Source organism: Monopterus albus, unplaced genomic scaffold, assembly GCF_001952655.1.
Source record: "Monopterus albus unplaced genomic scaffold, M_albus_1.0 scaffold39.1, whole genome shotgun sequence".
NCBI lineage: Eukaryota > Metazoa > Chordata > Actinopteri > Synbranchiformes > Synbranchidae > Monopterus > Monopterus albus.
The window spans coordinates 4,436,070-4,449,173 of NW_018127919.1; the positions used below are offsets into that span (position 1 = coordinate 4,436,070).

At 37.9% G+C, this 13,104-nt stretch overlaps 2 protein-coding genes across 4 annotated transcripts; one reads left to right on the forward strand and one right to left on the reverse strand.

Annotated features, from left to right (window-relative positions):
* Positions 1-6: 6 nt before the first annotated feature.
* On the reverse strand, positions 7-4,980 carry LOC109959488 (tripartite motif-containing protein 3-like). Of its 3 annotated transcripts, none has more exons than XM_020598906.1 (8): positions 4,513-4,980; positions 3,722-3,825; positions 3,424-3,591; positions 2,965-3,133; positions 2,172-2,213; positions 1,473-1,543; positions 1,176-1,316; positions 7-952 (listed from the first exon to the last, which is right to left on the reverse strand). In XM_020598906.1, the coding sequence occupies exons 1-8, from the start codon at positions 4,841-4,843 to the stop codon at positions 770-772; spliced, it is 1,209 nt and encodes a 402-aa protein (XP_020454562.1). In that variant the 5' UTR covers positions 4,844-4,980; the 3' UTR covers positions 7-769. The 3 variants fall into 3 exon arrangements, with proteins under 3 accessions (XP_020454562.1, XP_020454564.1, XP_020454565.1); XM_020598908.1 differs by having other exon boundaries at positions 7-968; XM_020598909.1 differs by lacking the exon at positions 2,172-2,213.
* Positions 4,981-11,201: 6,221 nt separating this feature from the next.
* On the forward strand, positions 11,202-12,331 carry LOC109959583 (olfactory receptor 2AT4-like). Its single transcript, XM_020599067.1, has one exon. The coding sequence runs from the start codon at positions 11,230-11,232 to the stop codon at positions 12,229-12,231; it is 1,002 nt and encodes a 333-aa protein (XP_020454723.1). The 5' UTR covers positions 11,202-11,229; the 3' UTR covers positions 12,232-12,331.
* The last annotated feature ends 773 nt before the right edge of the window (positions 12,332-13,104 follow it).

A 13,104-nucleotide genomic window follows, 5' to 3' on the forward strand; every position in this document is an offset into this window, starting at 1 on the left:
CTTGTGAGGAGGATCAATATGATAAGGTGCAGAATAAGGATAAGAAACAATTCCTTTAAAATAACACATTCCTGTCTGCATGTATTCTTGTATGTATATTGAGCAATAATTTTAAGGCAGTGACCACAGGGTATTTTTTTGGCATGCACTGACATGTAACAATGTTTAAAAAAAGGCCTGAGCACTGTTATTTCAATCACAAAGCATCAGCTTCTCACCAGATACTTGACTTCTGCTTCTGTGCTTCACTTTGTTTGCTGGTTGCTGGGAGTGTAGCCTATCTGCATTGCCCAAAAAATCTAGTGTATCACCAACTTTAGACCTGCAGGCCATCTACTGGTGAGATCACACTTATAAGAAATAGAAATGAAATGCCTTGTTCCAGAGGTTAATTTCTGGTGTACTTTCCCTCAGAGGACTGAGTTAAAAACACTAAGGTTTTGAGAATTCAATGGCCCATAAGTGATCCGATAGGGAAATATCTCATTAGAGGACGTTTTATTCTTTAGTTGCTTGTAAAATTGTATTACCTTTATTTCACCATAAGAGTCTCCTGAGATGTCAGTTTCTGCTATAATTTTGGAATTAACTAGCTTATTTTATCTTTAAAAACATTTTAATTACAAGATTTCTTTGTCTTAAACTCTGAATATTAAATCTTCAAAAGTATGTGCAGACAAAATGGAAAGGATTTGATTTGAGAAACTAGGAGCCACTTATAAAATGTGCCAGTTTGTTGCAGCTCTATGTCCACAAGCAGTATGTGACATTAACTTGACTGAACAGGAGTTGTGTCAGCGACGTCTTTCTGCTGCTTACTGCAGATATCTGTAAACCTTAAAGCAATGGTTACCGGAGTCGGCAACAGCCACATGTCCGTCTGAGGTGAGGGCGAGGCCCTGGGGGCCGTACAGCGGGTCTGCTGAGGTGTTGATGTAGGATAAGAAGGATCCTGTGCTGTCAAACACCTGAAACATTAAAACACAAAAGTTGGAGTTTTTAGCGCTCATGCTATAGCAGACTATTGTGTTAACAAAATACTCTGATACTTAAATCTGCAGGTTTAAATTTGCTGCGATTTGGATGGCAGTTTAATGTTAACTAATTTCAAAGAACAAATACATTTCAGGTCCTAAAGTTGAGATGTCAACAGAATGTCTTACAGCCCGTCTTACCTGTATTCTGCTGTTACCCCAGTCAGCTACAATGATGTTTCCATTGGCATCCACAGCCACACCAGTGGGAGCATTGAACTGGCCATTGCCTTCACCATGAGAGCCAAATTTAAACAAGAACTCTCCATCTGCACTGTACACCTGGGACAGGAACTCAGTAAAGACACATGTTTTGTCTACATTTGCACTTTGATACACATCATTCCTGTACATCTAAATCAGTAAATACCGTAACAGAGTACATTTTTATGTGTGTTGATTGTAGCAGCTTCAGAGATAATTCCTCTTGTACCCTACCTTCACAGAGTGATTGTGAAAATCAGTCACAATGATTTCATTCTTGTTGTTCACTGCAACAAAGTGTGGACCTGGATGAAAAGGGAGAAGCAGGTTATTGTTGGATTTGCTGTAGGTGGAAGTAGTTGGTTTGCCTGGAGAAGTGGCATATTTGTCATGCATAAATGCCACAACTGTTTTCCTTTTTCTCTCCCAGAATTTCAAGACAAAAGATCTAAAACTCTAAGTTAGATTATAAGGAAAGGCTCAAGGCTCTAAGATTCAGTCCCCTCCCCTCCGAAAGTTGTTGTCTCAGCTATAAATGGTTACACTGATTTGCAAAAAATGCATCATGAGGTAGTTATTTATGTTCAGTGAAAACCTATTGGCTGAGCTCTGTAGCTCCCAGCACTGGCAGACTTACAACAAATAGGGAACAGTGGTTAGGTTCATGGCTTTGAAGTCGGCGCAGTGAAAAATCATTCACACTGATCTTTTTGTAGCACCAAACACAGAATGCACACGACAAAATGTTCACTATTGTAATAGTGATTATTACAATGGCTTGTATTTGTATCTATGATTATTGTTATACAGGCACAACTATTTGTCAACAATCTGGAGTTTTCATGGTGTCAGACATATAATCAGGGATAGGGTTAGACAGAAGGCACTGCACTGTGGGATTAAGGCTGCAGCAAGGCCACATTTAGTACTTACTGAAAACTGAGCCAGATTTATTTAAGTTTGGGCCAAGTTTTTCTAAATTGGAAAACAGGAGGAAGAACAGAAAGAAAAGAAAATAAACAGTCAGAGATGAAGGATAAGAAGAGAATAAATAGAGCAGTGTGGATTTTTGTGAGGGGGTCACTGTATTACCTGGGGCTTTTTCCTACAAGTATATTCAGACTTGCATGGATGTAACAACATATCAGTCTATATTCAGGAATACAATGAGTGCACAAGCATTTGTTTTCTCAAACTGGCATTACAAGTGTCACCAAAGAAACAATTGGTGAATTGAACATTTAGTCCAGTCTCAAAAACACCCCCATTCTTCTTCACTGAACAGAACAGTCATTGTGCTTAGTGTGCAAAACAAATGTTGATGCCACTGCCTTATTTCCTGCTTTCATCCCCAGATGGGGACAGCCAGTGTCTATCTGTAATGGAGGTGAGAGCAAACCCCATTTGTTCTTCACAGTTTGCTACCACAAGCTGACATTTTAAAATGAGTCTAGTCGGGGTGTTCACATTGAGCCTCTTACATCAGTCCTGAGCAATGGAGAAATCCAAGCTGCTAAACATGTTGCAGATATCTTTCAAAATCCAAAATAATATATAGTATCCACACAATTATTTGTGTTACCATATGTTATGATAAATACATGAATTAGCAGGATTAATTAGCTGGTAGACGCTGTTGCTTCAGTATCATTTAAAGAAGGGACATTGTTTGTGAGCTTCCAGGTCTGTAATAATAAAAAGAGATCTTTTGTTGGTTCCTTCTCACCTGCAAACTGTCTGTCAGATGTCCCCCTGCTGCCAAACTTAGTCTCAAGCTTCCCATTGGACTGAAAGATGAAGACACAGCAGGCCTTATTGTCCACAGTGATGATGTGCCCGTTCTTATCCACAGCCACACCCTTAGGACCCATGAGCCGGCCTGCACCAATTTTATTCTGTGAGGGAGAAGAACCAGGAGGATTTTACCAGGGAACAAAAGATCGGCAACACTTTGAGAGGCTTATTAAACCATCTTTATATTTTTATCTTTATACTTATGTCTCACCTAAGAAAGTAGGATAAATTGTTTATACAGGATTTTCTTCTACTTTATGAAGACAGAATGAGCTAAACTCATACTCCCCTTCAAGGCCTTTTTTCACTAGGCACTATACATGAATAAATCTTAAATGAGGTGTACTTTATCTTTAGTGTTGTTTTGCCAATACAGGCTCTGAGATCTTACCTTAAACTTGCCATCAGAGGAGAAGATGCTGCCCCATCGATTGTCATAGTCAGCTACCACAATGTCACCGTTCATGTCAACCGTGACGCCTGTCGGTCTCTGCAGCTGCCCTGGAGACCGACCTCTGACCCCAAAGCGCATCTTGAACTGGCCGTCATTGGAGAATACCTGTAATTAATTCCATAACAGATCATAAAGTTTATCATGATTACAATACCACAACAGTATTTTCCTATTCTACATGACCAGAAATACACACATATTTGCACAAACATGCACCTTCTGCTCTGTGTCTCACCTGTATGCACTGGTTGTTGCTGTCAGCCACCACCACTCTGCCATTACTAGAGGCAGAGATTCCCTGCAGATTGGTGAACTCTCCTTTCTCTCTTCCCCGGGAACCTGACCAGAAAAAGTACAGTCAGTAAATGTGCCATTTGATATTTTCATTGTAGTCTCAGTGTCTAACATTTTTCCATAAAAGGTGATACCAGTGGTTTGGACTAAAAGAGAGCTTATACACTGTGCACTGAACTTGATCATTGTACAAAGTGCATCTTTAGTCTTTGGACTGATTTCCTATGTTCCAGGCACACTGAGGTTATGATTTATGTCAGTAAAGTTCACACAACACATCATAATTTGCTTGAGTTCAGCAATCCATCACAGTGAGAAGACTGCACTTTCATTTATTTGTGCACAGCAGGGACCCTTGACATATAAAAAACTGAAAGTCATCATATTTAATGCCTGTAGACGGCTACCAAAATCTCATTGTCCTTGATGTTTGTTTTCTGGGTTTGATCTTCAGAAAACACAGCTTGTGAATGCAAGGCTTTGTCTGGATGTCACATACAGTATATCAGGACTCAGCTAGTTTGATCCTACAGTCTACTGACATAAACTGAAAGCAGTAGCTACAGGAAGGAAACTACACTACACTGCAGTAATATTCATTCTTGACTTGTAATTAATGAGATATAACATGCAAAACAACCAACAGACTGTTTTACAGAAGACATTTTGTGCTCCCCCTGCTATGATATAAGTGTACTCAGACCTTGGTTTTCACAGGATTATCTCTCTTACCCACTCTGTAGATGAGCTCATCTTCGATGGGGTTCTCCTTTTTCTTGGTAGTACTGTACATACTGGAAGGTCGACGCACTGCTTTCTGCCGTATGTGGCCCCCTGTCCCACTGGGAGACTTCACCCTCCTCTTTACATCATCTGGAGACTGTGGCACGTCTGAGGGCTTCACCGCCCGCAGGCGGAAGGGGCTCCCACGTATCGGCTGTCCATACAGCGACAGAGCGAAGGAGTACTCTCCCTCAGAGCGTAACATGTAGCCCACCTCATATGTTCCATTCTTATTGTCCGTTATCTCTGTCTCTGCAGCCCGGCTCCCGTCAGCAGACATTATCTCTGCTTTTAAAACAGCATTTCCTGTTCGTACCAACTCCCCATCCTACAGACAGAGGTCACTATTTCAATTTCAAATGCAAACATTACATTTCAACAAATTTTTGTTCAAGCGCTATACATAAGCCTCTGAGGCAGCACAGATCAGGGGTGCAGTCTAAAATGATGGAGAAATATTTGGATATTTTGATCTCTGTCACAATGTGTTCTATTGTTTTAGAACTGATGGAGTCTATCAGTTCATTTTGGATTGTTTTGCCAAGATAATGTACATGACTGCCAGCTCCACTTTCCACCCTACTGACATGCTGCTTCATCACTGGATCAAATTTGGCCATAAGCTCCACCTCTTTCAGGAAATTGGTTGTGCTGCTGAGGTGGAGGTGACAGGAGGATTTGCAACGGTGGGACTGAGAAACCTCAGCATCTGAAGACAGAAGAGGAGTATGTGACACCAGTCTAATAATAAACACATGATTTTAAGAATAAAATAAAATGAAATAATATAAATGAAAAACCTAGAGATACATGCATGATGTAGACTATACTGTATAATATACAATGTACTTTTTCTGATACAAATTATATAAGTAATTCATATATTAGTAACAATTTCAATTTTATTGTCATTACAGTGAAATGCTAATTAGCAGAATGCATTGCAAAGAATGAGTAAACTGCAGTATAATATACCATGTGGGAATGCTAAATTATGCTCTAACATTAATGTTGTGCACTTTAACACTGTTAAGTTTAACATGATAAACGCACTTTAGACAGTATGAACTGTAACACAACAAACAGCTAGGCTTACAACTATGGAACATGAAGAGCATTTTGATTGACTATTACAAGCTGAGAAAACGTCAGATAACCATGTCAATGCAATTAACGTTATAACACCTGATGAATAGATCTAATATTTACACATTTGCCCGAGGAGGAATGATGGGGGTAGTTACATTACTATTTTCCATAACAACTAGGCCCTTCCATAACATTATCTGACGACGTTAACAGATAGATAGCGCTAGCTATTTATTGATTAGCAAACCATGTTGTTATGCTAATTGTTAATGGCGATTATGGCGTTATCAGTCATCGTTCGGAAACAGCAAAATAATATCATTGACATAATCTTTACCGTAACATTACCTCTGTCTTTGTCGAGTTTTTCCTCCTCTTCTTTTCTTTTTTTCCTCCCCTGGGCACCAGACAGTTTGGGACGTTTTGACATGTTGAGCTTGTTGACCCATCAAAAAACGACCACCGTGTAGCAGGTACAGTCGGATTATTTGGAAGAGAGGGGAGGCGTCTTAGGCAGGTAGGCTATATTATTATTATTATTATTACTACTACTTAGTAGGCTTTGCTGCTACACAGTTAAATTAATGTGGTGGGCTTATTCTTTTCTGAAGTCTAGTCTTAAGAATAGTGGAAGTTACACTTTTTTTCTTCCTCCATTTCTGGCGCCCCCTGGATGTAGGCGCCCTTAGCATTAGCCTATACTGCCTATGCCACGGGCCGGACCTGAACACAGGCAACAATGCTGCAGCTATGGCTTTGGCCTTTTTGTCACCTTCTCATTGTCATTCTCATTCTCATCATCTGCACTGCGTGCCAACGTCCACAACAAATAATTAATGACATGTATGTGAGCACAGCTATGTCATCTACATTTATGATTTGACTGTTGCACAAATTATGTTATTGCTGTTATTCTTGTAGATGTGTCTCTTATTTAACTTAAATCTGCATGTGTGGCAGTTTAGGACCTCAAATGTGTTCACACAGGAGATGGATATATACCACTTACAAACATGAATGTGAACCATCACACAAACACAGGCTTTCAGTGCGAGTGAGTGTATATGTCAGCCTGACAGACTGTCGACCTGTCTATGAAGTACCATGTCTGTGGCCCAGCATCAGCTGAGACAGGCTTTAGCACCGTCTGCAACCTTCAAGAATAAGTTTATAGTTGATGGATGGGTTGTTTGCAGGACTCACAGCTGTCAGGAAGAATAGTTTTCCTACTGCACATTTCCCAAATCTTAGGATGCAACAACATGCAATTGACTGGCATGTAGACTTTACAAAGAAAAAAGAAGAAAATCATCTCTACATTGTGCTTAGAACGGTGATCTCATTACAGTTACATGATTTGCTCACTTCCTACTTATGACCTTTATTAAAGATGAAGTCTTGTGTTTGTAAAAACAGTATACTTGAATTGACTTAAATTGATTAATATTTAAACACGCTGCTGGGGCTTAGTTTGGACAAACTGAACACTGGACTGCGACAAATGTGGAGCATATACAACCTAATCTAAATGCAATATCAACATGCATCCAGCAGAGTGAGGTGTTCTCCAGCAAATGAACAGTGGAAATGTGTCATCTCCTTATGACTGCATCTCTGAACTAGGTCCTGTGGTAAGCTCAGTTTTAGGTGTATTGCCTTGATGCACTGATTTATTGCTTTCAGTTACAGCAGTAACTTTTTATCTCTTGAATGGTATATTTCTTTACATGTAAAGGGTTTATCCAAGGTGCTAAAAGTAGTCAACTGGATATGCTTGAGGTTCTTTAATGCATTTCACCTCTCATCCAAGAAGCTTATTTGCTTGTGACTGACTGGTGAGGAGTCCCAGGTATTTGACTTCTGTGGAGTCCTTAACACCTTGAGATGCATCCTGCTTTGCAACCTGAGGTTACAAATATGATTTTTCCACAGTATACAGTACATGTAGTTTGTCAACACATGTGTCTTCAACTCAGTATTGTTATTGAGTTTCCATTATGGAAAGATATTTGTGTGGTTCAATATTCTTTTAAAGTTGTCTTCATTTTGCATTATTTTGATCTGACTACAGTCTGAGTTCAATTTAATAAAATCCATTTGAATTCAAGATAATGTTAAGCTTTAGTACAAAGATCTATTTCCTATGGTTTACTCTCCTGTCAGTCACTTACCTGTAACTCATATCATTAGAAATGGGAGAAGAATTACTGACCTTAAAAATACAGTTGTCCTTTGATTTTTGAGTTTTGGGGATATTACTGAGGTATACAAATGGCAAACTTTAGTGCCCTGTACTTGACTGAATACACATGCTGTCCCTGGTAGGCTAGTGTTTAAGGCCCAGCGCTCTCACCACTGCGGCCCGGGTTCGAATCAGGGTTGCGTCAGGACGGCGTAAAACATGTGCCAAATATCAACATGCGAGTCGTCAGTGTAACATTTCGCTGTAGCAACCCCTAAATGGGAAAAAGCCAGAAGTGACTTTTTTTCTTTCTTTGACCTGACTGAATACACATCAAAGGCATCATTCACTACTTCTGCCCCACCCTTGTAATTATACTGCACCACCCACTGCATTTCAGCTCTGACCCCAGGACACAGGAGCAGCATGCACAACCTTGATTTAGAAAACAATGAGCTTACATGTCACTGCTAAATACGAGTCAAGTCAGCCTAGAATTTTCATTCAGCAGTGCAGAGTTCCACCACATCAAGACAAGAAGCTTGATTTTGTTATGCAATTCAGGAAACAAAACAAAACAAACAAAGAAGCATTCATTTTCACGTTCACTAATATTGCTTTGTTAATAATATTCAGTAAGCAGATGATACTCCTTCAGCTGTTGGCTCCTTAATCTCCTACCTGGCCTATGACAAGTGGCCAGAGCCCCAGAGACCAGAACATCTACAGCATTCCACCTTCCATTTAGCTTACAAAGTAATTTCTTTCTTCTTCCATAGTAAGAAGTTATGTTTAATACCCTTCTGCTTAGGGGCTTGTTTTAATTTGTCATAATAAGTCTTTTCTAGTTATTTATTTATTTTGAATAATTTATCTTGTTCAACATGATCATGTCTTTTTTGTTACCAAATAATTTTCCAACAAAAGAAGACACAGTGTACTTATCCAGTAACTTACTGTACCTTATAGATATAAATTATATTTCTCTCTGACAATATCACATCTCAAACCTCATACAGCTGTTTGCGTTGTTTTTTTATGTTTTTGAAAATATGCCCTTTGTTTCTGTGGATCACCAGTTATTAAGTAAACTGCTGAGTTACTGATTTTCAAAACATTTATTTCTCTGTTATATTGGAATAATGAATCATTGGTGTCATATAACAAATATATGTAATCACAGTAATAGGCTTGACTAACATGGTGGACTTATTAACAGGAGCAATTTAAAGTAAATGGTTAAAGCGGTTTATGCCACATATTTTCACAATCAAGAACCAATTTTTTTTTTAAAGCTAATAGAAATGTGTTTCTGGAATGCATGGACACTTTCAACTGACAGGGCAAAGTCATTTTTCTAGCATTTGTTTATGTGGTCACAATGCTGTTTAACAGTTTGGTGATCTATATAACACTGGAAAGTGGAAAACTTGAAATGCTGGACCCTGCTGCTGGTTATAAATACAATAAAATAAATAAATAAATACATAAAGCAAGCAATACTGATTTTGTAATTTTAGAAACTATTAAAACAAGGAAGAAAACATTTTTCTACAAGGAGGGACACAGAGTAGAGAATGGAATTATGACGAGTGCCTCCCCTCTAGTATGTTTATGTTTGTGTGTGTGTTTATGTTCGAAATGCAAGCTCAACCATGAATGGCACACACGTCTACTATTATATTTGAAAAATTAGAATTACAATAACCATTGAATAAAGTTTAATTGATTCAGTTCTGTACCAGTAGACATATTTAGCTGCTTTGCCAATGAATAGAGGGGACAGTCTGTCAGTCTTCTGTGCTGCAGAATTTATATACCTATTTCACATATACAGTTTCCTTATCTGCCTAAGTACTGTCCTCCACAAAACAATATAATAATGGTGTTTATATAAAAACTGCACAGTTATGAGGCTTATAGATACTTTGCTTCTGGACCCTTAATGAACTAAATTTAATAGGTGCAGATATAATAAAATGTAGGGTCAACAAAATAGAAGCACATCAGACAACATCGGTTAATTGAAAGGATAGATGTTTAACCATGAGTAGTAGACCCTTTTCACAATAACATCAGCTAAGATTCAAATTCTGGGGGCTACCGTTTCTGGTTCAGCACGGCCCTGGGGCAAACAATTTAAAGCAAACCTCAGGTTTCACATTTTTTCAAGATTCTAAGACAAAAAGGTAATGCCAGCACCCACCGGGGTAATATTTACACATATACAACAGCGTAAATCACAGCTGCTCACCATAGTAGTTTTTTTATTCTGCAACAGATCATTGTTGAATGGAGCTCTCTGCTAACTATCAAGAGACTTGAGCAGATACTGTGCACAGAAGCCATGAGTAATGTCTATTTAAAATATTAGCCTGGGAATTATTGTATATTCAAGCAGACTTTTTAAATATATATGGTGTAGTTTTATGAAGAGGTGGGGGAGCTCTATTATATATTTTCATAGCTGGAAAAATATGTTCTCAAAAAATGTACAAAATGTTTAAACTACTGCTTAATTTCAGTTCAGACATTAGGTTTACATAGTATAATTATAACCAATGGGCTCAATGCTGATAATACACAGGGTAGCCACTGAGGATGATAGTAAAAAATGTCAAAATGTAAGTTTGAACAAACTTTACTAATGCATAAGTCTGTTGTTTTAAATGTTAATATTCTTATATAAATACATAACTTGCCAAGCTCTAGCATTTATTGTGTTGTTACCTGAGCAAAGCTGTATGGGAAAAAATGATTTTCAATCAGTTATGCAAATTATTACAAACTTGAATCAAATGTTTTGTGGAAGAATTCATTATCAGAAATTAGGAAAACCCAACTTTACAATGACTTTCATTTTTGACGATTGCTGGGAAAAAAATGGTACATAATACCTTGCTGCAGGACTTTATCTATTTTTTTGAAAGAACTGGTAATCCAACGTACTTAATCATAATTAGAGAATAATGAGATGCTCTCCAAGGATCAAATTAATGTCCTCAATAGAGCAGGGTCAAAATGACTTGCTCTGAATCAGAGGGAAGCTTTGGGGATTGATGAGGAAAGTATATCTTCCACTGTCCAGGGGTCACACATGCAGCCGTCTGCCTACTGCTTTTAGGTGCATTTTAATGAGAGCTGCTGCTAAGAAATCCTGAAGAGAGCATCATGTAAGCAATGCTCACTGACTTAATTTGTACAGTGTGTGCGAACTTAGTGAGAATAGATTTGATATATTTTATAAATTCAAATATGATTTTCAAACTGGCATGAAAATTATGATTGTCTTTGTTGAGGTCTAATGTTCAATATGATATGACTCCCCTGTTCTTTAGACTGGAGAGCTTTTAGGCAGAGGCTGTCCTCCAACACACAGCTTGTGAAGTTCAACTATGTCATTCCTCAGGACTGTTTTAAATGACTCTGTTATCATTCATCCTCCGGGCTTCTATATTACTGGATTTCAGACATTACCTTACATCAGTGTCTATGTCATCTTTCTAACATTTATTTATGTGGTTACAGTTCTGTTTAACAGTTTGGTGATCTGTGTAATTGCCTTTAATCATTGTTTACACACACCAAAGTTTTTTTCTGTGGGCAACCTCGCAGTAATTGATGTAATCCTAAGCACAAGTATTATTTCCAACATGATAAAAATTTATCTAATGAAGGATAACTTTGTTCCATTTAACATGTGTTTTGTACAAATGTATGGTTATTATACCTTTGTGACTCTGGAGTCATATGCACTTGCTATACTTGCCTATGACAGGTTGATCGCAATATGTTTCCCTCTGCATCAGAACTCAATCAACACACTGCGAAGCATGTCTTATATTATTGGTCTGATTTGGTGTTTTACTCTGGGAATCATGGCATTTGGAGCAGGTATAATGACTCGATTGTCTTTTTGCAATTCCCTCACAGTGTTCAGTTATTTCTGTGACTATTCAGCTATGTTTAGAATTGCCTGTAATGATTACACAATGCAGTGGACTGTGGGCACTTCAATTACTTTTTTGATTCTTGTTGTACCCTTTACTTTTATTTGTCTGTCTTATGTCAGTATCCTGGTGACCGTGTTCAGGATGAAATCTTTAGACAGTAAAGTTAAAGCTTTGGCTACTTGCGTTGAACATATCATCCTTGTTGCTGTATTTTACATTCCTCTCATTACCATTTTTAATATTGCCTATTATCTGCAGTTGATTGATGAGGACCTGTCATTGCTAAGCCTGTCTCTGGCTTCTTTCACCCCACCCTGTGTCAATCCTATTGTATACTCTTTGAAAACCAAGGAGATCAGAAACAGAGCCCTGGCACTGGTAAGAAAAACTAAAATTAGCACAGATCAACATAAGAAAAGACCTTGGAGAGGTGTAACAACATAAATGTAGACAAGAAATGCTTGTGTAAAGGGAAGAGCAGAAAAAAGTCATTCATTATAGGAAATCCACAGACCTGCCACCGGTCATGAAAAATAAAACTGCTGCACACTGATTTTTCAAAATGTACTAACGTATCCTCTGCTTTCTATGGTTTAGTAATTGTCAATATTTCAAAATAAAATTGCATAAGTGCATAGCAGGAACATAGACTAAAGAATGGAACAGTGGTGAGTGCCTCCCTTCTAGTGTGTTAATGTTAACCGTACAAAAGGAAACATGAATGATGCACAAGTCATCAATCTATATATCCACACTACAAGGTTTAAAATCATATCTAAAAAATTGAAATCCACTGAATAAAGTATAATTGGTTCAGTTCTGTATCAGCAGACATTTTCTAGCTGTTTTACTGTTTTAATGAATAGAGGGGACAATCTGTCAGTCTTGTTCAATGCTGCAGAATATTATACATAGAATACACTGAAAATATTTATATATAGATATACATTTTTCACATATACACTTTCCTCCTCTGCCCAAGTATATCCTCCACAAAACAGTAAGTAAAAGTGTAAAGCTCATAGTTCTGAGCATTATAGATACTTTGTTTCTGGGGCTTTAATGAACCAAATTCACCGGGTACAGATATAATACAAGGCATGGCCGAGAAAGAATCAGAGGAACTTTAATCCCATACTCCTACATAAGCAGTACCTCACATTAGAAATTCAAATTTTTGCTCCTGTCCTATAATAAACTGCTCAAAAAAGTTTTAGGAACACCTGATCATCAGAGTACAACACCAAGTCAGTTAAACTTCAGAGATTCAACTTGAATAATTCATTCAAGATCCAATGTTTGATTTAGTGTTTCCTT

Excerpts from the sequence above, each read along its gene's own strand:
- LOC109959488 (XM_020598906.1), bottom strand. The coding sequence starts at position 4,843 with ATGTCTGCTGACGGGAGCCGGGCTGCAGAGACAGAGATAACGGACAAT. Across the intron at positions 3,826-4,512 it reads TGAGCTCATCTACAGAGTGG|GTTCCCGGGGAAGAGAGAAA; the intron begins GTAAGAGAGATA and ends TTTTCTGGTCAG. Across the intron at positions 1,317-1,472 it reads TTCACAATCACTCTGTGAAG|GTGTACAGTGCAGATGGAGA; the intron begins GTAGGGTACAAG and ends TTCCTGTCCCAG.
- LOC109959583 (XM_020599067.1), top strand. The coding sequence starts at position 11,230 with ATGTCATTCCTCAGGACTGTTTTAAATGACTCTGTTATCATTCATCCT.